The 21,448-nt window shown below is 43.0% G+C and overlaps 1 protein-coding gene across 3 annotated transcripts in view; it reads left to right on the top strand.

The window, feature by feature from the left end:
• Positions 1-21,448, top strand: part of utrn (utrophin) — a 201,381-nt gene that overhangs the window by 23,125 nt on the left and 156,808 nt on the right. For all 3 annotated transcript variants that reach the window (XM_085431917.1, XM_085431918.1, XM_085431915.1), the window contains exons 6-24: positions 1,358-1,450; positions 2,073-2,245; positions 3,804-3,919; positions 4,541-4,707; positions 7,703-7,933; positions 8,990-9,171; positions 9,653-9,803; positions 10,064-10,183; positions 10,381-10,482; positions 10,732-10,839; positions 11,004-11,183; positions 12,895-13,058; positions 13,235-13,358; positions 13,454-13,541; positions 14,223-14,467; positions 15,003-15,171; positions 16,344-16,471; positions 20,986-21,123; positions 21,216-21,329. In XM_085431917.1, coding sequence (XP_085288043.1) covers positions 1,358-1,450; positions 2,073-2,245; positions 3,804-3,919; positions 4,541-4,707; positions 7,703-7,933; positions 8,990-9,171; positions 9,653-9,803; positions 10,064-10,183; positions 10,381-10,482; positions 10,732-10,839; positions 11,004-11,183; positions 12,895-13,058; positions 13,235-13,358; positions 13,454-13,541; positions 14,223-14,467; positions 15,003-15,171; positions 16,344-16,471; positions 20,986-21,123; positions 21,216-21,329 — 2,793 coding nt within the window. The remainder of the gene's footprint in view (positions 1-1,357; positions 1,451-2,072; positions 2,246-3,803; positions 3,920-4,540; positions 4,708-7,702; positions 7,934-8,989; positions 9,172-9,652; positions 9,804-10,063; positions 10,184-10,380; positions 10,483-10,731; positions 10,840-11,003; positions 11,184-12,894; positions 13,059-13,234; positions 13,359-13,453; positions 13,542-14,222; positions 14,468-15,002; positions 15,172-16,343; positions 16,472-20,985; positions 21,124-21,215; positions 21,330-21,448) is intronic.

Genomic DNA, 21,448 nt, shown 5'->3' with positions numbered 1-21,448 from the left:
AGTCTGTTTCATTTCAGCCTCATAAGATAATCAGAAATAAGGAGCTATATTAAACTGTGAAATGATGTCATGTTGTATTTTGTTGAAGTAGAAACTCCCAAACCCTATGTCCACACTGCACATTTACAGTCATGGTTGCACTGTTTTTGATTCAAACCAGTAACTCTTCCTCTAATTATACAAAACTCCTTAATCTCCTGTGGCCTCTGAATTCATTTCATACACAAGTCATTTTCTTGTGTATTTTTCTTTGTCCTTCTGCCTCCTTCGCTGCTTCATTTCATCATCCCTCCTCCTACTTTCTGTGTACAACAGTTGGTCATAATGCCTTGACCTCAGCAGTGGGAGATAAGGGGCAGGGCAGACTCATGGGAAGCAGCAGAGACTGAAGTTTGCATGCAAATCCTGCTGCTTTCACTCTTGCAAGAGGCAAAATAAGTGTCAACTGGCCAAAGTTTCCACAAGCCTGAACAGTGGAAACATATTTGAAAACAATTAAAAATTTTCCCATGGAAGACACAACTCTGCAATTGGATTTAGTCAGTTCATGTTATTATTATTATTATTATTTTTCGGATGGAGGGTACTTCAGGAGACAATACTGCGAGTTTTGGAGTGGGTGATGACTGTATTTGTGCGTGTCTGCTCTGATGCATATGTGAGGCTTTGTTTCATGATGTGGAGAAGTAATGGTGTGGCAGCATGAGGCTAATTGGTACTAGATGGGTCAGAGGCCAGCTCTGCATAGAACAAGAAAGGACACTTCATAACTTGACCAGACACATGACCTCATGTTCCACCCTGTGCCTTGATCCTCTCCACAATATTTATATATAATCAGTTCACACTTGGCCTTAGTTCATATGATACATGTCTGATGAACCTGCAGACCTCACTTCACCACTGGGAGGCTGTAATTAGGGTGGCATAATCTGCTTTGTGGAGACAGTTGACTGGGTGGAAGTGTTCAGCTTTAACACTGATGGCTCATTAAGATGTAAAGTAATATTACTCAGCTGCATAAGAAAACTCGAATCCCATTTCAAAGGAGAGCTCCTCTGGTTTTACTCAGCAAGTGTGTTTAAAGGTTCTGCCGAGTGTTACTGAGCATAACGACTCGCAGCAAGCTTTTTATGGTCCCACAGATATCTTTGGGAAAGCTGATTAATTTCTTCAAGTCACTCAGTAGAAGTATTTCAGAGCAATAGCTTCAATTTTTAGGATTAATATGTTCCCCATAAGAACACATTTCCATATATTTGAACGTTAATAACCTGCAAGCTCAGAAAGTAGAAATCACAAATGTTTATTTGGTTGCTTGTGATATTTTTAACAACTTGGTCTGTCCTCCTTTCAGGTGGATCTGGTAAACATAGGAGGGACAGATATTGTGGATGGGAACCACAAGCTGACCTTGGGCCTCATCTGGAGTATTATCCTTCATTGGCAGGTGAGCAGGGTGCACGCACACACATACACACTTCTGTTTGCTAACCCTGGGATCAAAAAAACAGATGATGGAAAATCAGTATTGATGTTCACACATGCGTGTATGCATGTAAACATGTATATCATCCAGTGCTTTGTGTGCTCAACCTGCTGGCGTAAAACGGCTCATGAGGTTCTTTCATAAGGTTTGAACCTTACCATTTTTTTTTTTTCAACATTTGTTTTTCATTACTTTCATTATTGTTAGTTAATGTAACAGATGCCACGTGCATTTTTTTTGTCTTTGTTTGGGTGTTAGACATGGTGTCGGTTTTATTAACTGCATTATATTTTATAACTACAGGAATCCTTATCCTTTTAGGATAAAAAAATATGGCTAATTTAATGTGCATAGAGTTATTGAGAAAGAGGTTTTCATTGCTGATGCTCCTATTCAATGTGCCCACCTGCTAATAAGAGAATCAATACAATGATTCTGCTGACTTTCAATACAAGGAGAAGTGATCTATTCAGCCAGAATATAGAAACTACTGTTTTGTATCAAAATGTGGGCGTACAGGTTTTTGCTCTTCATTAATCATCCACATTAAAACTCCTCTTTCAATGTACATGTCTCTCTTTAGGTGAAAGACGTCATGAAGGATGTTATGTCCAACCTACAGCAGACCAACAGTGAAAAGCTCTTACTGAGTTGGGTACGACAGTGCACCCGCTCTTACCCGCAAATCAATGTGTTGAATTTCACCACCAGCTGGGTGGATGGCCTAGCTCTAAACGGCATACTTCACCACTTCAGGTGAGGAATAAGGGGACGCTCAGCAGGTACTTTAGCAATAAGTGTGGACATACTGCTATTACCTGACTGGTACAAACAAAGGAGCATTGGGACCACATTAAGAAAAAAAATATGTAGCTGTTCGTTTTAAGAATAAAGTAAAAAGAAACACGCAGACTTGGAGGAGTCAGCACAGATACTGATGGTCACAGCCTTGTGCTGCAGAGAGGATGTATGTTGTATCACAAGACGCAATAAGATCGCTGATAAAGTTGTCTCATGTTGTAACTCAACTTCACAAAGCATTTTGTAAAGAGTATAGCAGCTGTGGCAGTTGCCTGACTTGAAATGACAACTTTAATCCCCAGATCTCAGCTTTATTCTCAAAACGAACATTATATACATATATAATACTCATCGTAGGTAAAAGCCTGCAAGTCCAGGTCATGCAATTGTGTTTTGTTACATTAAGTCTAAATTATATTGATGACCAATTTTTGCGTGATTGCATTGTTTTCCACACTTGCAAGCGTGCAGCAGCCTTCTGTTGTAGTATGTGTTGCTGTGAGGTGAATTTACTGTTGAAGTTAACGTAGTATGGCATGTACCCTTTAGATACAAAGTTGTGAAGAAATCAAGGACATTAAAAAAAAAAGTTTAGGACCTTTTTTGTGCATGTATATGAGAGAGAGAGAGAGAGATGCTGTGAGGATACCCAAGCTGTACATGTGGGTGAAGATCAGGTTGATAGGTCAGCGCCTGCAGGGTGTGTTGATACTGCTTAGCGTGTTCGTTTACACCTGCCATGTCACTGTTTGCATGTGTGTGCGTGTGTGTGTGCGTAAAAGAAAGAGGGAAAGAATTGTCTGGGGTGTTTCCCCCTTTCTTGTAACCCCTTGTTCTTACTAGTGACATGAACACACACACATACAGTCCAGTGTTGGTTTAGACCTTGGGCTAGGGTTTAAAGACATTCCACACACGGCTGGCCTCAATGCACAGATCAGGGAAGACCTTTGCCTATACACAGGGTTTGTAAATGTTTCAGATATCTATGAGCTAGTTTCTACATTAGGTGTATAGAAAATCAATGTACTATCAAAAAAATAAATCAAATCTTTACCCCTGGCAAACAGAGAACGAGTTTTGAATTGTCTCAGGGTGTGCAGCTACCCTTGGAAAACCCAGAAACGACTCTAATCGTCATAAAACCTCGTCTTTATTGATATGTACTGAGGTTTCAAAACGTATCACTACGGGTAAAGGGGAGGTCATCAAATGTTGTCTTTATGGGGGAAATGGTAAAAAAAACAATGTCGCACTCAGAAGAATGCATATGTTTCTGAACATGTGTGCGCTTTCAAAAGATGAAAACGTCAGCAGCACCTGGCTTCAGGTTTTGGATTTCGTCTGCATCATTCTACTTCAAGTGTTGCTCAAGTTCTGACCTCTTCTGACCTTTAAAGCAGATGAAGTTGTGCCACTAGGCTCTTCACTGCTTCTGCACGTTTGTAGTTTCTGATGTATAAAGTAGCCATGATATAAAACTGTGTTGGTGCGGTTCTGTGTGTGACTTCAGGCCAGACGCTTTTAGCTGGGATAAGGTGGTCACGATGAACCCTGTGCAGAGACTGGACCACGCCTTCACTTTCGCCAAAGACCAGCTGGGTATTGAGAAGCTGCTGGATCCTGAAGGTACTGTTGTTCCGAGCTATTCTGAGCACATTTGTGACTCAGGTAAATATTATAGGAATGTTTTTAGATGTAAGTCTAAGAATTGGCACCTGCATCTGCTTTTTATAGCACCTGGTTATGGATTGACATAAATCTTACTGGCCAAAATTCCCACATAGTAAAATACAGTCTGCATTCACAAACCTTCCCTTCATGTCCTGCCAGCAGTTGGATAAGCTCAGAGTGAAGAAGGATCTTGATGTTGCTTTGGCTGAACATCTGTAACAAGCTGGACCCTTACTTACTTGCTTGAGCTGTCCAAGTCAGACGCCTGTTTTTATGTCATGACTGAGGAGCAGTCACTCCTGACCTGTACTGAAAGCATATTTAATTAGTACATCTTGTCTTAACCTGGCATTTTGTTTGTCTCTCTCACCGTCCTTCCCATCTAATCTCCTTCTGTCACCCTTAACGGCTATTGCGCCACGCTTCTGTTCTACTCATGCAATTTTCACCTCTGTATCCTCCCCTCTTTCTCTCTCCACTCTCTCCCTCCTGCCTGTCACGCACAGTTTGTATCTCTGATCTTTCTGCCTTAAATCCCTCTCCCTAACGCCGTCTTGCTCTCTTTATCATTCACAGACGTGGCAGTGCAAGTACCAGATAAGAAGTCCATCCTCATGTATATAACATCGCTTTTTGCCGTGCTGCCTAAAGACGTGAGCATGGAGGCCATCAAAGAAGTGGAGACCCTCCCACGCAAATATAAAGTGGAGTCAGAAGACTCAGGTCCAGGACTCGGTGCCCAGGTAAAATCTAGAGTAGAGCTGTCGTGACATGTAGGAACAGGAAGGTGCAAGACAAGCTATTAGGTTTAGGGCAGAGGTGTTGGACATGTCAGGTTTGACCTAAACATAAAAAGAAATTGAGAAAGTATTTTTCAGAGCAAAACACTCATAAGTTTCAAAGAATGTAAATTTGGAGTTTAGCAAAATCAAAACTCAAACCAGATTCAGTTTCAGAAACGGGCCCTGCATGCATTTCAGTCAAACAGCTTCAATTATGTAGCACCCGTTCACATCAGCGGTCCCTCAAGGCAATTAATATTATTAAGATGCTACAACTTTAGAGGGCGAAGCCCAGCAAATCAACAAATCTCTTTGAGCACTTGGCACAGCGGAGAGGGGAAAAAAAGAAGCCCTCTTTAAGAGCAAGAACTTTCTGAGTGGCTCAGAGATGGTGGATCTTTGTGTTTAAGTAAGCTAGTACCATTCACTGTTTCTTTGACCTCACGTCAGTCTACAGAGAAGGAATTTACCTCCTTGTTTTATCTTATGATCATAAAACAAGAATCCCTGAAGGTGCTTCAAAGTAGCTGGTTATTGCTATATTATCTCCAGACGTTGCCTGTCTGAACCTTGATGAACTATGATGATATAAACAACTGTTATCTTTTTTTTCTTTTCTATGAATGCAGGAATGATAGTCCAGCTCCTTTTTTTTTTTTTTTTTTTTTTTTAAAAACAACTGAAAATCTTGAGTTGCAAAAACTGAACAGCTCCAGCTTTTGCTTTGCTGCTGTGCTCCATTTCTGATCATCATGTTTAGTTTGAAGGCAGCAGATGTTGCTACGTGCAAGCATGAGGAATATTGTCATAAGGAATAGTGTCTTATTGTATGTTGCCAGATACAGTGAGTCACTCTGATAAAGCGGCCTCCTTCATTCTCTCCGGCACCGCTCATGAAAGGCGCAGCAAGCGCAGAGAAATGGGGAGCAGAGCCATGACTCACCCCTCTGACATTATCCAACAGGCCGAGCTGGATGGTGGAAGCGCAGAGCTGTAAAAGGATGGAAGGAAATAGGGGAGTAAATTGGTGAGAATGGGAGTGCAGATAGCTGAGAGAAAAGGAAAAGGTTGTTACAACATTAAAGTCGGGGTGCAGTGCAGTGCAGTGTCACCGTGAATTCAGTAGTTTTTCTTCAGCATTTCACAAACTAGTGATTGGAATCTGTTTATAATTTGCTTTATCCTGTTAACTGTGATTTGACAACTCCAGGTACTTTATTATTATAATTATTATTATTAGTTTTTAATCTTTGTGTTTTGAAAAGGAGTTTGCTGACATTAATTAAAAGTTAAGTATGCATTTTTGTCTTGTTAGCTTTTCATCCCCTCCCAGCTTGCTGGATTGGTCAATCACATATAGCTCTGGGGCATCTCTCATTTAAGAGGGTTTTTTGTTTTTTGGTCAAAAGTCAGAAAACCCCCAAACCACCTCTTAGGTTGTTTTATTGCCCATGGGCACATACTTCACACGCCCCTGGAATGAGTCCTGGAACAGTCTTTTTTTAAAATAGTGTTCTGATTGGTCCAACAAAGGGTTTACTTTCCTGGCTCGCTTCCTCTCTGCATAGGAACCAATGTGTAATACTGTTGCTGCTGGGAGACTGAGTGTAGTTAAAATAAAGGGCTCTTTGTATTTCATAACTTCAATATGGTTTCCCACTTTTCTTTTACATTCATAATTTTAATCGTATTTGTTATGAGAGTAGTTTTCGGTATTGATGATACTTTGAAACATACTGAGAGATCCTCCCACGATCGCCTTCCTTTTGTAATATCATTGATAATTAGAGAGCTGCTGGTGTGTGGTAGCGAATTACATGCTCTGCGGCTACAACTGTAAACGCGATGAATGCATAGACAGTTGAGCAAATCATGTAGTGATAATAAAGTGTTCTGTTGAGCCAGACCACAGCTATTTTACAGCCATTCAACTCAATAAATGCAGCAAGGCTGCAGTTTTCCCTTCTCTCTCACTCTCTCTCCTCTTTATTTCTCTCCCTGTCGCCCTTCTTTGCCAGCCCTCATTGACGTAACATAAGGGCTTACAGTTCTTTTGTCACTTATTCCAAAAATATCCAAAAGGTCATTGAATATTTTCAGCAGGTGACCTTTCCTGAGTTTGTTGCACAGGCATTACCACTGTATAATTTCAGCCTGGAAAACAAAAGTCTGTTTGATTTGTTACTGCACACCCATTACCATTTCTGCCATCTTTCACTGCCATTGTGGAGATTTTATCTGGAGTTCAGCTTCATTCAGATTTGTTGAGCACCTTTGAGCCGTTTCTTTACAAAACTAGAAGCCTGGAATAGTTTTGTCTGTGCAGTCGGTTATAAAGGTGTTGATTTTGTTGAAGTGTAGGTTTTTTTTTAGTGATGGTTCAGTTTGATAAAGGTTGGTAAAGTTGATGGAGACTGCTGCTTCTTCTTTTAAAGTGTAGACTTAATGTAATTTTCCCAGTCCTTCTGCACTGCACATCCAACTTTATCTTGGTTAATGCTGTTTCAGACTTAATGCTGTTCCCAAAATAAGATTTGACCTGCCCACTTCCCACCATCCCATAATTGGCTTGCAGTCTTTCTTTTTTTTCCCCCTTTGCTGAACAGGGCAGGTCGCACTGCGTGCTCAAGAGCAGCACAACCCCCTTCTAGATGTCTGGGTCTATTTTAAAACTTGCCAGCTGATGTGTGCAGATGAGCACAGAAGACAAACCAAAGTCTTGCTTCGACTTGTTATGTTTCATAGGCGTCTTGGTCTTATGAATGTGGCACATTGGGAAATTAAAAAAACAAAAAAACCTTCCTTTTTATTTTTACTGTACACTTTGGCCTGTATACTTACAAAATATAAGCCAGTTCTTTCAATCAAGTGTTGTACTGCTTTCAGTATTATTTTCCTACTTATTAAGTAATGATCTTGTTTATAACTTGGTCAAACCTTGCCTAATGTTTCTTAGACTGTACAGACAGAGGAGGCAGGCAGCAGTCCTCGGCCCGAGACCCCCAGCACCATGACGGAGACAGAGGGTGAGATGAAGGGCGGCCTGCTGGAGGGGGACCTTGACACCTACCAGACTACGCTAGAGGAGGTTCTGACTTGGCTGCTGATGGCTGAGGATGATCTACAGGGTCAGGACGACGTCTCGGACGATGTGGAAGAAGTGAAAGAGCAGTTTCACACACATGAGGTAAGAAGACACAACAGTGCTGTTATTTTCTTTTTGGAATTCATTTGTCAGTTCTGAAACAGTAAAAAAACAAAAATGGATTGGACTGAGACGTCACATTCAGGAGCATCAATTTTACAATAACTGGTGACACATTTAGGCTGTCGCTCTCCAGAGAGACTGAGAAAAGTATCCCACAGACAGAGGCCTCCCACAAACAGCAGTGCATGCCTTTAACATGTTGAGAATGGCAGGAATTCCATGGCTAACAGTGACACACTGCACTCCATGGTGCCCTGGCCCACAGCTTACTTCCTTGCTCGACAAGGCTTAGTTACATCGTCTCTCTCGGTGCATGTGTGTAAAGGGGCTTTGGCTGGATTCCCTCGGCTGAACTGTGAATATTTGTGAAGTTGAATGCCTGGAATCCAGGTCAAAGCTGAAATCTGCTATGGAGACAGAAAGCAACAGGATTGAAAGCTGCGTTAACAGCCAGGCTTTTCAGAAAGTCTACAAAAATCAATCCAGTTTGTTTCGGCCTTGTTTCCCTGACTTACTCCAGTTTCGCCAGTAAAGCTTAGTCAAAAAACAAAGGCGTTAGAGGCGCAGTTGAAAATGCTTACTCATCCAGAGAGCTCCCTGTAATGGACAGCATCTCAGTTCACTGGCTTCTCCACAGCTACAATGAAATAAAAACAACCAAACATTAGCTTTTGCATTTCTTCTTCAAACCTTTTACGCTTCTTTTTGTTTTGGATGGCTTTGGTTTGCTAATTGACAGCCCACCCCTCGATTTGTGCTCACGCTTTGTGTTGTTGCTACAGCAGCACTTAAATATGAGGGTGCTACGGTACTGCTCAGTACTTCTGCAGGGCATTATTAACATTAAACCTAATGACAGAAGCGCATCCAGATGTTAGCATGTGTCTGCCAAGTGCTAACAAACAGGCTCAGATTATAAAGGCCTTATTATGAGTGCTGCGTGTTCATGTTCCCAGGATGCAAACTGTTTCATAGACAGAGATTTTTCTGTTTATTGTTTAAAATTGTAACCACTTACTACTCTTTCCTTTCAAGACATTTATGATGAAACTGACAGCGCGTCAGAGCAGTGTGGGTTATGTGCTGCAAGCGGGTAACCAACTGATTGCTCAAGGCAACCTAACAGATGAGGAAGAAGATGAAATCCAGGAACAGATGACCCTCCTCAATGCCCGCTGGGAGGCTCTTAGAGTGGAAAGCATGGACCGTCAGGCCAGGTAAACAGAGACATACCTGAATTGGTCTTCTGGAGTTGTTTAAATGTCCCTTACTGATTCATCTCAGAAACAGGTAAAGGACATTTCTATTTCAGGACAAATATGACTATAAACCTGAACATTTTATGGTCTAGTGTGCAGTGTTATCAAGCCATCAGTTTGTGCTGTAAAGAATGGACAGGGGTGCAAGTTGCCAGACATGACACATGCTGAGCGTTGAGCCACCCAAGGTCTTACGATTTGCACTCTCAGCTTGTGTCATCAAGGTTTACGACACACACACACAAACTGCACACAAGTTGTGTTCATGATGTACGCTACATTTGTTGACCCTGAGCTTTTTTAGCCACAGCGTTTGTCTTCCTGTGTTGTTGCAGTTAAATCTTAGTCCTAAAGTTTATGAAATTTATGGCTTACATATCCTTTCTACCTTTATGTGCTCACTTTACTGCCCTTCTGCCTTCGCTTTCTTTCTCTCCAGGCTCCATGAAGTCCTGATGGATCTTCAGCAGCAGCAGCTGCAGCAGCTTTCTGACTGGCTGACACAGACAGAGGAGCGAATCAGGAGGATAGAGACACAGCCAGCAGCAAAGGACATGGAGGCCTATAAAGAACAGATAGAGCAACACAAAGTGAGGACAGTTTACCGTTAACACTTAATATTAAAACACTTTTGCATGGGTAAATGCTTCATTGTTGACAGTGTCAAGTAAAATGCCAAAAAAGTGCCAGTGCATGCATGCAGCTCTTGCTCTAAAACAGGCTGGTCTTGTGATCACTCCTTCCCGTTTGATTGTAATCTTTCATGAGTCACGATAAGGCTGAGTAGCTTCTCTGCCTGCTTAGTTAATTGCAACATATGACTGAATTCGTTGTTTGTGTTCCTGCACAGGAACTCCAGAATGACTTGGAGGCGGAGCAAGTAAAGGTCAATTCTTTAACACACATGGTGGTTGTGGTGGATGAGAATAGCGGTGAGAGTGCCACTGCTGCCCTGGAGGAGCAATTACAAGTAAGTTTTCAGGCTTTGAAGCTGATTGGCCAGCAATTTGTCATTTATCAAATAGTTTTCTTCCATTATGTTCAGAACATACGAATTTGTGTTCAGTATCTTTTAATTGCTTCCTTATGTGGATGCACTTGAGTATAAAATGCTTTGTCATTAATGAGCTACTGCTTTCATTCATTTTTTGTTCATCTTGAATTCAGTCTTTGGGTGAACGTTGGGGAGCCGTGTGCCGCTGGACTGAGGAAAGGTGGCACAAGTTGCAGGAAGTCTTTATGGTTTGGCAACAGCTTCTATCAGACCAGGTAACATATTTATGTCCTTATGCAGTACATTCATATCTTGCACAGGTTTTTCTTCCCTCCTGTTTAAATGCACATTTATAACAAACTACTTCAGGAGAGAAAAATTAAACTGTATTGAGATGATTTAAAAAATGAATCACTTGTGTCTCCACTTGGGATGAAAAGCATCAGACTTTTTAAAATAAAAACAGATTAACCCAGGCACGAGTCTCTGTGTGTAATTACAATACATTTTTTACTTCTCTGCAGAGCTTGTTTAGTATATGGTTGGTTGAAAAAGAGGAGGCCTTGAATGAAGTAAAGACGAGCAACTTTAAAGACTCCGCTGAAATCAATATGAACGTGCGCCAGTTAGCTGTAAGTATTACGCCTGTTTGTTTTGGTTGTTGGCATTTACTCTGGAAAAATATGTTGCAAATTTGAATTTCTGGCGTTGTAAATGTCAGTACAGCTTTCACTGTAATGAATGACCTTTCCATCTTTATGTATTTACTTAATTTTTTTGTCTTCCGCTCTTATAGATTTTAAAGGAAGACATGGAAAAGAAAAGGAGGGCTCTGGACAAGCTGTCTGATGCAGGACAGGATGTGATTCAGCTGCTGCGAAGTCCTGAGGCAGGAGCGAAGATCGAGGCAGACACAGAGGAGCTGACACAGCGATGGGACAGCTTGGTACAGAAGTTAGAAGACTGCTCGTTTCAGGTGTGTGACTCTATCTCAGGTGGTAAAACATGATTCTCACATGGTTAATGCTTCAAATGTATGAGCATTTACTGTTTCACCATTTTTGCAAGGGAGTCATCATATATAATATGTGTTAATGTGCTAATGATGGACCTCTTGATTGAAGTAAAACTCATGCTTGTTGTCTGTGTAGGTTCTCAGTCATCAAGGTCATGGTCTCAAGTGCAGTTGCCTTCATTTGCGTTAGTTTGAAACTTTACAAATGAGGTTAAGCCACAACAGAGTCTAAGATTAGATCAAAACATGGTTAAAAATAAAAATGAAAGCAGTGTCTTTCAAAACTGTCCACACTGCCCAACTGCTCGGCATTGCAAGCATCTTTATTTAAAAAAAATGCTTTGTATACACTACCAGTCAAAGGTTTGTTCCTACCTTCTCATTGAATATTTTTTCTTTATTTTCTTGACTATTTACATTGTAGATTCTCACCGAAGGCATCAAAACTATGAATGAACACACATAGAATTATGTAGTAAACAAAAAAAGTGTGAAGTAACTAAAAAAACATGTTTTAGATTTTAGATTTTTCAAAACAGCCACCCTTTGCTTTGATTACAACTTTGCGCACTCTTGGCATTTTCTCGATGAGCTTCACGAGGTCGTCATCTAAAATGGTTTTGCAACAGTCTTGAAGGAGTTCCCAGAGATGCTGAGCACTTGTTGGACCTTTTGCCTTTACTCTGTGCTCCATCTCATCCCAAACCATCTCGATTGGGTTTAAGTCAGGTGACTGTGGAGGCCATCTGGCGCAGCAATCCATCACTCTTCTTCTTGGTCAAATAGCCCTTACACAGGCTGGAGGTGTGTTTGGGGGTTATTGTCCTGAAACCGGATGGGATGGCATATTGCTACAGGATGCTCTGGTATCCATGCTGGTTCGTTTCGCTGCTTCAGTTTTGAATCAATCCCTGACAATGTTACCTGCAAAGCACTCCCCACCCCATCCTCCATGCATGTAGAGACCGTCTGTTTACCTTTTCTGTGTCACACAATGACACAGCGGGTGGAACTAAAGATCTCAAATTTGGACTCATCAGACCAATGTACAGATTTCCACTGGTCTAATGCCCATTCCTTGTGTTTTTTTGGAACAAATACATCTCTTCTGCTTGTTGCTATCCTTAGTGCTGTCTTCTTAGCAGCTATTTGACCATAAAGGCCTGATTGGCACAGTCTCCTCTAAACAGTTGATGTAGAGATTTGTCTTCGACTTGGAACTGTGTGGCATTTATCTGGGCTCTAATCTGAGGTGCTGTTAACTTGCGATTTCTGAGGCTGGTGACTCGGATGAAGTTAGGCAATGAAAACCAAGTGAAGTAAAAACCATTTCAGGTGACTGCAACATGAAGCTGAGTGAGAGAAAGCCAAGGGTTTGCAGCGCTGTCAACAAAGCAAAGGGTGGCTGCTTTCAGGAATCTAAACTATAAGACATATTTAGTCTTTTTCATCTTTTTTTTTCTTTGCTACATTATTCCTTATATTTTGCTTCATATATTTGACATCTTCATTATGTATCTACAATGTAGAAAGTAGTAAATATAAAGAAAAAACATAAATGAGAAGGTTTGTCCAAACTTTTGACTGGTAGTGTACTTTTATTTCTTTTTCTTAGCTTAGATTGATTTATCTTCCTTTCTTTTTCACTAATACTTTAACTCACTCCTCACAGCTAATGGAAGCTGTGACGGATGCTGGGATGACGCAGGTGGAAGAACAGGTCGTTGTGGATACAGTTGCCGTGGATTCGGTCACTTCAATTGACGATCAGGACCTGGCCCCACCTGCTCCCCCAAAGAAACGTCTGATGGAGACGGATGCAGAAGTCATAAGAATGTAAGAATGGGGCCATAAACAGACAGAATAAATCTCTCTACCCTACCACACACACACACACACACACACACACACACACACACACACACACACACACACACACACACACACACACACACACACACACACACACAGAGCAGTGTGTACATAGTGTGCATGTCTTTTGTGTTCTGCAGGTTTGAAAACAAAATTTCTGAGCTTTTGAGCTGGATAAAAACGTGGAAGATGTCCACTCAGGCACTGGCCACCACACATCCTGAGACTACACCTGATACTCCAGACCTTCAGGAGAATCTAAAGGTAGACCTGCAGACATTTAACATAATTTCAACTTCAATTTAACAAAATCTATTTTGTAGGCATAAACTTTAATATGTGTTAAACAACCACTTTAGGATTTGGAAGCAGAACTTAAAGCAAAAGAAGCCACAGTGAGTCAGATGATCCAGGGGGGAAGAGCCCTGATGGACCAGCTAGAGAGAGGTATGAAACATAGAGTAAAGGTTCCTCTTTCTGTAATTATTAAAAACAAATCATCCAAGTTTTGTCACGTATGTTCTTCTAAAGTGTGTAAAGATCTTGACTTCTATTTATTGCCTTAAGGCAGCTCAAACAACAATCTTCCATCTCCTTGTTAAACTGTGTTTTCCTCATAAGATTTTACCACTTTTCTGCAGCGGTCTGGTATTTTCTGGGTATTTACGAGCCTACGTATTTTTATTGTTATTTATTTTTAAATGCCAGAACTCTAAACATGTGTTTGTGTATTTGGAGTTTGAGTAATAAAACCCTGTCAGTCTGCAGGGTTGCTGATTTCATATAACCACTCAATGAAATGAAGACGCACTCAGGGTTTTTACGTGTTTACGCTGCTCTGGAGGCAGTGGGAGGTGGCGGCGTGGCTAAGTTGGAGCCGACTTTTTTTTTTTTTTTTTAAACGTCAAAATTTCCATTAAACAGTTTTATTCCATCAGTTGCTTTTTCATCTATTTTGCCTTCTCTCCACTATTTTATCCTCTGGTGTTATTACAATTATTACTTGCTAGGAGCTCCCACATAAAATCTAGAACAAAAGCTGTGACACATTCAAACATTCAAAGGCTTAAAATCAGTTAGCTGTTAAGTGCATTTGATGTGAGCCGGTGTCTTTGTTTCTATCTATAGAGGCTGTGAGTGTGGATCTGGTGAGGGCAAACATAGAGCAGCTCCAGACTGAGTGGGATGTCTGTGCGAGGGAGCTGCAGGCAGCCCGTGAGCGGGTTCTCACGCAGACCCGGCTGAGAGCGGTTTCTAATGAACTTGCAGGCTTGGACCGGGTCTTGCAGGAACAGGACCAGTGGCTGGACTCGACCGCGCCTGTAGAAAAGTGCAACAAGATGGAGCTCGGAAACCTGAAGGGGGAATCCCAGGTAAGATTTACCGTCTCACTCGCAGACACTTCAATGTCCTTTGTGTGACTTTAACCCTAAACGTCACTTGTTAAATTCCTCTCATTCAACTGCAGTTTCTTTACAAGTATTACAATTTTTACAGCAAAGATAAATCACCATTAAAATCACTGATCAGAAACCACGAGGCCACAGCAGGGATGCAGTAAATCAAGTTGAAATGCATTCAAAAGCTTGTAGAGTAGAGTAAGACACATGAAACCTCCCTCCAGTGTGTCATAATTTGAGCTTAACTTACTTGCCTGTCACTGGAAACAATGACTCCATCTGGTAAATTCCAGACCAGTCAGCTAACTCACTGCAGCAGTGTGAGTAAGATGTTTTGTAATTATTTTAGATAAATGTATGTAATTGCACAATAAAGAATCAAATGTAAATGTTTCTAATTCTCTTCAACAAACATGAGAAGTCTGAAAGCTAATTGAACGAAGTGTGGTCATGTGATCACTCCTCATTTCAAACACTGAACACATTTGTTTTCTTTTGTGCTTGTCAGTCTCGAATCGCTCAGGTCACCGCCTTCAGTCCACGACTGGAGCAGCTGTCTGCAGAGGCAGGGTCAATGGGAGCCCTGCCTTCTCTAAAAGACAACATGGTGGTGGTTTCTGCACATCATGCCTCCACCCTGCAGAAGCTGCAGAGCAGAGAAAAGGAAGTCAATGAAGGTGCTGCTTAAGTGCATTGAAATAATTTCGTAAATCAATACAGTAGAAATGAAGTCCGAAACTCTGAGCAGGTCCACCTGCTTTTCCAGTGACCTGAGAGCTTTCAGATATCCTCTTATTCCTGAGATCTGCAGGGCAGAGATTTAAACCGCCCTTAAAACAAATGCCTTTATCTCTCTCGTTGCTTGTGGTGCAAAGCTTTCAGGTTTATGGGAGACTGAATGAGTAATGGTTACGATCAGCAGAGCCCTGTTCCACACGGGCTGTGTAAATTTGACATGAGCTTTTATACGAATCCTTGGCCAGCCACAAGTAATAGATGATGCCCTTATATGGCCTCCAAAGCTCACGGAGATGCGAGTGTGTACGTGAGCGATCGTGCGTAAGATCGTACCTCTGTGCCAGCTCCGTCTCTACCTGAGGACCTGACTTGGACCTGGACGAGTTCTGAAAATAAGTCACCGTTTTACCTCTGGAATTTACGTGCGCTGATCCTGGCCAAAAAATATCCGTAAAGGGAGGCTTGAATGCTCTGCTGACTGTAGGGGGATGTGGGTGGGTGTTGTGTTTGCATGCCTGTTTTGCTGTACCTCTAGGGCTTTTATGACACTGAGGGTTTGGATGGGATCCAAGGAAAACCTTTTTGTTTCTGCCTGAGGGCGGTTTGATTCTTGCTGGGGCCCTCTCTATCACCACCCCCACCCCACACTTACACTCCAGGTTTGCTCCTTGTGTATATGAACATAGCCAGATTACGTAAGCATTAAATCACCTGGTAGTTAACAGAGAAGGGGACACAGGGGAAGGAAGACAGGAGTGGAAGTATAGAAAAATGTGCAGAGGAATAAGAGTAAAATGAAAGGTAATTGAACTAATTAAAATAAATTGGTCACTTGTGAACCTTTTGGAGGTTTGGATTTGCTATTTTGGAAATAGTGTGTTAAACTTATTTTAAGTTTAACACACAGTGCAATGTTTGGGAACCTCTTAGTGTATGGAAAACACAAGCATCTCCAACTGTAAAGAGGGAGAATCCCAAACTTGCTCACTACCCCCTTGTGGCAGAAGCTTGATGCTTAAGCCTGAATGCTAAAGTTATATTTCACAGTTTTTCCTGTCTTTTCTTCTCTGTTATTTTCTAAAAACAGCTTCTCTTCTTTGCCTTATTTCAGCCCTGGCTAATCTGGAAGCCACGCAGCTGGTACAGTCTGTGGTGGAGGGTCTAGAAGCCAGACTGGCCACTCTGAGGAACGGGATGGTTGACATGCCTACAACACAAGAGGCAGTGGAGCGGGCACAGGTGAGTTTGAATACCTCCAGATGAGTTTAAATACAGATATTCTGCTAACTGACAAGCAGACAGCTAGGACAAAAATGTGAATTCGACTGAGGAGGATATAGCTGCATTAATTAGTTGGATAGTTAGTATTTTTGATGATCTGAGGTACTCGTTAGCACTTTAGGTTTGCTTTTTGTGCAACACGGTGTTGCAGCGGTTAGCACAGTCTCTTCTCAGCAAGAAAGATCCTGGTTCGATCATGTGCTTAAGTGGGTTTCCTCTGGGTTCTCCAGTTTCCTCCCACAGCGAGTCAGATAAAGTGCTTAAATCGTATAGAATAAAGGGGTTTATTAATGTGTGGTTAAATGTGGCTTGTATTCTAAAGCACAATGAAACTATATAAATATATAAATGTTAAATGTTATTTTGAGCCTGCTGAAAAGTTTAGCTGCTGTCATATGTGCCCTTTGACCCAAGTAATTTATTCTCATCATTCACTTTGGTTGTTTCTGTGTCCTTGTACGTACATTATCTCAGTTTTTGCTGTCCTCTTTTCCTCTGAAAGAATAACAGATCCTTGTATCAGCCAGTCACTTCCCTCTGCACTGTATTAAACCTTTGTGTAAGAGGGAAGGGTGTGTAGATTTGTTATCTGTGCATTGTTGTGCTTTGTGTGTTGCTGTGTGTGCTGGTCTCCTCCTCCATCCTTCAGTGGAATGTGGCTCCGTCTGCGCTCCTGTTATCATGGCAGATAGGGCACGGTGCCGGGGAGGGGGGCGGGGACTACGCGCATTCTGGGCAGCATGCCCGTGCATGCAGCGCGGAGCTCCTAACAGCTCAGTGTGGAGCCGCTGAACCTGTCAGTCAGTTTGTTGACCGCAACATGCAATACCATAGCAGCATGTGCGAGTTCAGGTTCCCTTTAGTCAAATGAGGCAAGGTGATAATCACCATATTGGCTCTGGTTTCTCTCTGTGTTAATGTATGACAGCACACAGTTTTTTGTAATATAGATATTTTATGTTGATGACATAAAATTAACAGCAGCACTTTTCAGTGTTTAAGCTTTGGATCCACAGTTAAACCTCACTAGTTTACTGCTGGTTTTAACCTGTTTTCCTCCTATCAAACCCCAGCTGATGGCTGCCACTCCCTGAACCTGGCTCTACAGGATGTTTCTTTCTGTTAAAAGGCAGTTTTTCCTTCCCATGGTCGCTAAGCGCTAGCTGATAAGGGGTCATTTGATTGATGTTTTTTTTTTTTTTTTCAGTGTTATTATATGGTCTTTAACTTGCAGCACCTTGAGGCTTAAAATTGAATTGAATTGCTAGGAGTGTTTATGAATAATGAGTAATTAAATTAATTTACACACTATTTAACTAAAGAGTTGAACATTTAATGAGGAACAAACCACATGCTTGTTAGGCCTTCAGTACACATGCAGATTACAATCATACCTATATTTGTTTTTGTTTTTTTGTTTTTTTTTGTTTTTTGTGTCCCGTTTGGATCTTTAGCCATCAGAATTGTTGTCTTAAGGCCAAGAAAGATGCCAAGCGGATTTATTTTACCAAGTGGATCATCATGGCCTTGCCATATTGGTCCATTTGATTGACCTTTATTATAATTATGAATTAATTTTATTTTCAGTTGCTACAAACGGGACAGACATGACTGGGGGATAGGACAGGGAGAAAGAATGAAAGAAAGAGAGGGAGAGAAAGAAAACCAAAGGGGAGAAGAGACGGTGAGAAGGGGGGGGGGGGGGGGGGAAGAAAGAGAAAAAAACAAAAAAAACAAAAAAAAAAAAAACAAAACACCTGGGTCACCTGTATGGAGAAAAAAAAACAGAAGAGAAAGCAAACAACAAAGAGCAACATAATAAAAAAAAACCGGCACCATCACAATAAACTAGCTAGCAGTAGATATCAGTAGATACTAAATAATAAACGATATTGTGCAGCACGCAAGATAGACAGCGCACAATGTGCTTTGAGGCAGCAGCCAAGAAAGCTGTAGTCCGCGTCTGTGAATACCCGTGTGTACACCTGTGTGCATACCTGTGTGGATCAGCATGCTTGCATTCCAAAGGTTTCTCCATGTAACGATCTGCTAGGGAGTGTGGGGGAGCCCCAGCCCTGTCCTCCAGGGTATGAAGCAGGTATGGAGGAGATCAAAACTCCAGACATCCAGAGGCCCCCAGAACACAAGAGACCAAGGAAGACCAACAGAGGGGCAGCCGCGCCACTGTCCCAGTAAGAGCTGAGGAGAGTCCCAGATGAGGGCTCACTCAGCAGCCACGGAGCAGAAGCCAGGGGGAGTTGCAGTGACGCGCCCGTGAGCTCCGCCGGCAGCCAGCTGTGCCTGAGTGACCGAGCCCCAGGCCGAGAGGCCGGGGGCACCCCACCACCGAAGTGACCCGAGCGAGCCCCAGGCTCCAGGCCCCGATAAGCGGCCGCCAAGGAGTGAGCCGGTGTGTACCTGGACGCCCATCCCCGGACACAAAGAACCACCAACGCACCGATGTCTGAGGGAGTCCGCCACCGGCAGGGGAAGTGGTGGTGGGGGGAGATAGGCCTCCAAACCTTGGAGGGCCTGAGATGTCCCCAGAGAGGTGGCGTCTGATACCCAACCTGACATATAGACACAGACATACGGGCACACACAGACACAAACATCCATTCCCACCCTCATGCTCTCATATGCACTTACTCCACACTCAACCAACGTGGAGACAGACATAAAGAGACGCTGTACACACGATCACACACCCCAAGCGTACTCTACGAACCGGGTCTAGGTACCCCCGCCCCTGGAGGGGGGGAACTGCACCCAGACCCAGGTGGTATTACCCTTTTCCCTGCGGTGGGGAGAGGCAGACCGCCCCGACTCCGCAGCAGCAGGGAGGCCCCACACTCCAGGCCGCAGTCGGATGGCCAACTCCTCCTAGCCCCCCCGCTCCAGCAGGCCGCAGAGAACGGGGGTGAGAGAAGACTCCAAACCTCCCTCCGCCCGCTCATTGTAGTGTTGATGCATGTGTGTTTTAAGGTGCAATTAAAACCCAGGAGGGCATGGAGCTACCTGCCAGAGAGAAGCAGGTAAGCGCATAGTCCCTCCTGCTAGCCCTCAATGTCTACGTGTATTGAGGGGTGGGCAACGACGCCAGGGGTGGGGTGTACACCCTGATGGTAATTTGGACTCCGTGTATCGTGCCCACCCCCAAGACCCTATATGTATGTGTAATGAGAGTGTGAGTAATGTGAATGTTGTGGGATAAAATTGAGGCAGAGGCAGCCAGAAGGGGACAGAGGGGGGGTAGCCTCCTCTGCACCCTGGTGACATACCCCTACTCCAAGGCCCTGCATGTATGGGTGGTTGTGGTGGAGCGGGAAGAGGGAGGCAGCTGGAGATGGGGAGGGAAGGAAGGGAGGGGCAGGTGACCCCTCCCTGGGGCCAGCTCCCCCGCTGACCCCAGTAGGCACTCCCATACTCCGCGACCCGCCAGGGGAAGGGGGCCCAGGCCCATCCAGACCGGGGCCCAGCGCAGCAGCGCCCCCCGGCCCCACAGAGCCCGGGACAGTCCACCCAACCCCACCACAGAGAAAACTGCACCCACCCCACCATCCATTCATCTTCCAGACTACATGAGACAATAGACGCCCAGGCTGAGATCTTTCTCCACCTCTCCTGTATCTCCCCCTCCTGCAGAGAGTTCCTGAGGAGAGGAAAGCTCCTGCAAGGTGTTACAATCTCCCCCACCAGTTGAAGAGCCCCCCAGGCGGCTCGACGCACCGGCGGCACCCTGCGCCAGGGATGGGCCCCCATGCACCCACCCGCCCACAACCCCTATATTTGTTTTCAAGAAGCTACATTTTGCAGGGTGTATAATATATGATCAATATCTAATGACTTTATAACTTACCGCAATATGATGTACGGTGTTAGTTATTTGCAGACATACTGCATTATAAGAGCCAGGTAATTTTAAATTAAAGAAAAGACACCAGAAACACGCTTCAACCATCTTATTGATGCTGCCACTTCCCTGTTGGCAATATGCGTTTGGAGCCTCAAACACAACAACCAGATGATCCCTGCAGAGTCGGGCAGAGTGTAAACAAGTAATCCATGACCTAATAAAACAAGGTTACTTTTAAACTGCATTGTTATGCCTGCAATTGTATCTGAGTAAAGATACAGATAATATTTTTTTTTTAGGGAAATTTTTCCGTTGTGTGACCCTGAAAGAAGAACAAATGTTTGCTGATATACTGGATTTTTAAATCGCCAAATATCATATTGGTCTTTAAATTCCTGTCAGACTCAACTTTTTGTTTTTTGTTAAACTCTGGAATAATCTCAAGTTGTTGTTGTTGTTTTTTTTTGTTGTTTTTTAAATGTTTCTTTTACAAATGCAAAAATGTTTAAGAGATGTTTTCCACTCCAGGCGGTCAAATTTGTTTTCCAAGAATTCCAAGATTGATTGATTGTTTCTCAGAAATGTCATTTCAATTCTGTACTTGTGTTCACGTCAGGTCCTGTGTCTGGATATTGAGCAAACACAGCAAGCCTCTGACCCTGCAGAACTACAAAAATGGAGTCAGCTGTCCTCCCGGGCCCGTGAGGAGCTTGGCACTTTGCAGTGCATTCTGGGTAGCATGAAGGACAATCAGGTAGAGCAGCTGTCAGGGAGAATAAAGAGTCTGTTTCTGCTTAAATTATGGCTGTAGTTTACACTGTGGTTTTGCTCTTGTGCTGCATTCAGGTTCGTTTGGAGCAAGTGGAACGTTGGCTAGATGCAGTTCAGGAGCTGTTGTCTCGGGATGCCACAGGGATGGGTGACACAGAGAGTCTAAGGGAAGAACTGAATCAGTGCAAGGTGAGAGAAAAATGCAACAAAAAACAAACACTGGTGGTAATGACGCACAAACTGCTCAGAAATCAACTTGAACAATATGCTGAAGTAGGGTTTTTTGTGGGGGGCTTGGCTTGAATGAA

The sequence above is a fragment of the Copadichromis virginalis genome, linkage group LG15 (genome assembly GCF_057382275.1).
Source record: "Copadichromis virginalis isolate Kocher_CV1m ecotype Utaka linkage group LG15, C_Virginalis_male_GT1.1, whole genome shotgun sequence".
Lineage (NCBI taxonomy): Eukaryota > Metazoa > Chordata > Actinopteri > Cichliformes > Cichlidae > Copadichromis > Copadichromis virginalis.
This window is presented reverse-complemented; position numbering and strand designations above follow the sequence as displayed.